The following is a 2,401-nucleotide window of genomic DNA, read 5'->3' as shown; positions in this document are numbered from 1 at the left end:
AAGTATTGACAACTTTAGTCTAGTGGTTAAGGGGTTGCACAAGTTCCTAAAGGTTGTGTGTTACAAGTGTGCGTACATCCCGCCTTCTTCAAACCCCACTTGTGGGATTACACTAGGTGTGTTGTTGTCGTATAGAATCTCCATCTGATCATTTGTATTATGGTCTTTGAGATACATTTTTTGTCATTAAACTGTGGCAGAGGTCATTCTTTTTGTTTAATAGTTTTTCTTATATTGAACTTAGTATTCCACGTTAGCAATGGAGTTTCTTACACCAGCATTGTGTTGTGGACTCTCCCTACCACAAGTTGAAAGGATCTCTTTAAGAGGTTATGTTGCTTAGTGTCAGTCTATTAGGTTGATGCTAGTTTTACCTTTCTAGTACATAAAGAAAAGAACTTACTTTTAGTTTTGGATAAATATAAACAAGGATGACTTTAGTCCTGAGGATCTCAATTTCTTTTAAGGTTCGTTATTACCTTACAAGTTTCTAAAGACTCGAGTTTGGTTTTTGAATATTTTATGAAGGCTTTTCAGTTTTTAAAAAAATCAACTATATATGTCCAACTACAACTCTAACAATTTGGATCTCTGAACATTACATAAGGAAATCATTGCATTCATAGTTGGATAAATATTGAAAGAAAAGAAAATATTTGCATCAAGTATGAAAAATGAAAGCTCAGAAATTGTTATGGGACAAAAAGTACGAAAACAACTTTTGTTCCTGGGGCTTGGGGAGGGGGGGGGTGAGATTAAGAAGCTTTAATTGTGTGTCACATGTGTATTGTGGTACATTTTTGTTCGTTCCTTAGCTTGTTGTCGTAATGTTTCTGTATGTACTCTGAACATTTCAGGTATATATGTTGGCGATGGTATGGTTATCCATTTTACTCGAGCTGCAGGTCAAGAGATTGGAACTGGAACTGTTTTAGACCGTTTCATATTCAGCTCATCTCCTTCACATCCCTCTGGCTCCCCATGTCCTAGATGTGGTGATCAATCAAGGACTGAAGGTGTTATCTCGTCATGCCTCGAGTGTTTTCTTTGTGGGGGTGAGCTGTATCTTTTTAAGTATGGTGTCTCACCAGGGGTTTTTATTGCTAAAACTCGAGGAGGAACATGCACAATTGCCCCTTCTGATCCACCAGAGCATGTCCTGCACCGTGCTAAATTTCTCCTTCAGAATGGTTTTGGGGTTTACAACATTTTCAAGAACAACTGTGAGGATTTCGCGATCTACTGCAAGACCGGTTTGCTAGTCTTTACAAATGTCAGTGTAGGCCGGAGTGGGCAGGCAACATCCTTTTTAGCTGCCACAACTGCCATTGTTTCATCACCACTGCGCTTTCTAACTACAGGTGTTTCTGGTCTGGCTGCTGTTGGTTTTGGTGTTTACTGTGTCAGCCGGTATGTTTCTGATATTGGTGTACGTCGTGATGTCATGAAGATCCCTGTTGAGAGACTTATCCTATGCCCTGGCCCTCTGGAGTCTGAAGCTGCAACTATTACTGATATATCAAAGGACAAGGGCTCGTAATTCTATGTAAGTTGACTGCATGGATCTCCTTAAGTAGGTTACTACAACATACAATGTTGTAGGTGTTGATGTTGTCATTGCTTTTGTGACTTAGGTTTGGTTATTATTGAAACAATGGCCATTTAAACTAGGCCTTGTGTGCATTCTTCCATCAAATGAATGCTTTGATATGTTATTGTAAATTGTTTATAACAATGTTCCATGGTTCATATGGAAGACAGTGTGTTTTGAGTGTTAACAAGATGGTTAGTCTAATTGAATGACAAATTGATTGTTTTTGTGACATAGGTTTGGGTTATTTTTTCAATTCTAATAGTCTATTTGGCCAAATTTTTTAAATAAGCTTACTTTGAAAAGTGATTTTCAAAAAGGATACATATATATTAACATAGGAATACACTATTTATACAATATTGATGCATTACATATGTATATGTATATGACCATTTTAGAATTATTTTATTGTTGCATGTACAGTTACATGCCCATCAAGCACATTTGGACTAAGAAACAACAGTCTCACGAGCCCACATTTCGTTTATTAAATCATTAAAATACTTATATAGAACCTCACACATTTTAGAGTGTGTTTGGTACGAAGGAAAATAATTTTTGGGAAATATTTTTCAATTTTCTCATGTTTGGTTGGGACAAAAGTTTTGAAAAATATTTTTCAAATCAACTCATTTTACTCAAAATTAAGAAAAATGACTTTACTTCAAAAATTAAGGAAAACATTTTCCAAAACTCTTCTCCAATTTTAAATTACAATTCTTTAAGGAAAAACAACAATTCTTTTTTAAAAAATTCAATTTTAAAATTTTATTTTTTTACCCGATCCCTGACCCCCACCCACCCACA

At 35.7% G+C, this 2,401-nt stretch overlaps 1 protein-coding gene across 1 annotated transcript in view; it reads left to right on the top strand.

Moving 5' to 3' along the window:
- Positions 1-1,823, top strand: part of LOC107008742 — a 3,572-nt gene extending 1,749 nt beyond the window's left edge. Inside the window, exon 2 of the mRNA XM_015207889.2 lies at positions 858-1,823. Coding sequence (XP_015063375.1) covers positions 858-1,540 — 683 coding nt within the window. The 3' untranslated portion in view covers positions 1,541-1,823. The remainder of the gene's footprint in view (positions 1-857) is intronic.
- Positions 1,824-2,401: the final 578 nt, after the last annotated feature.

This window comes from Solanum pennellii, chromosome 2 (assembly GCF_001406875.1).
Source record: "Solanum pennellii chromosome 2, SPENNV200".
NCBI classification, from domain to species: Eukaryota; Viridiplantae; Streptophyta; class Magnoliopsida; order Solanales; family Solanaceae; genus Solanum; species Solanum pennellii.
The sequence above is the reverse complement of the archived record's forward strand: the minus strand, read 5'-3'. Positions and strand labels throughout refer to the sequence as shown.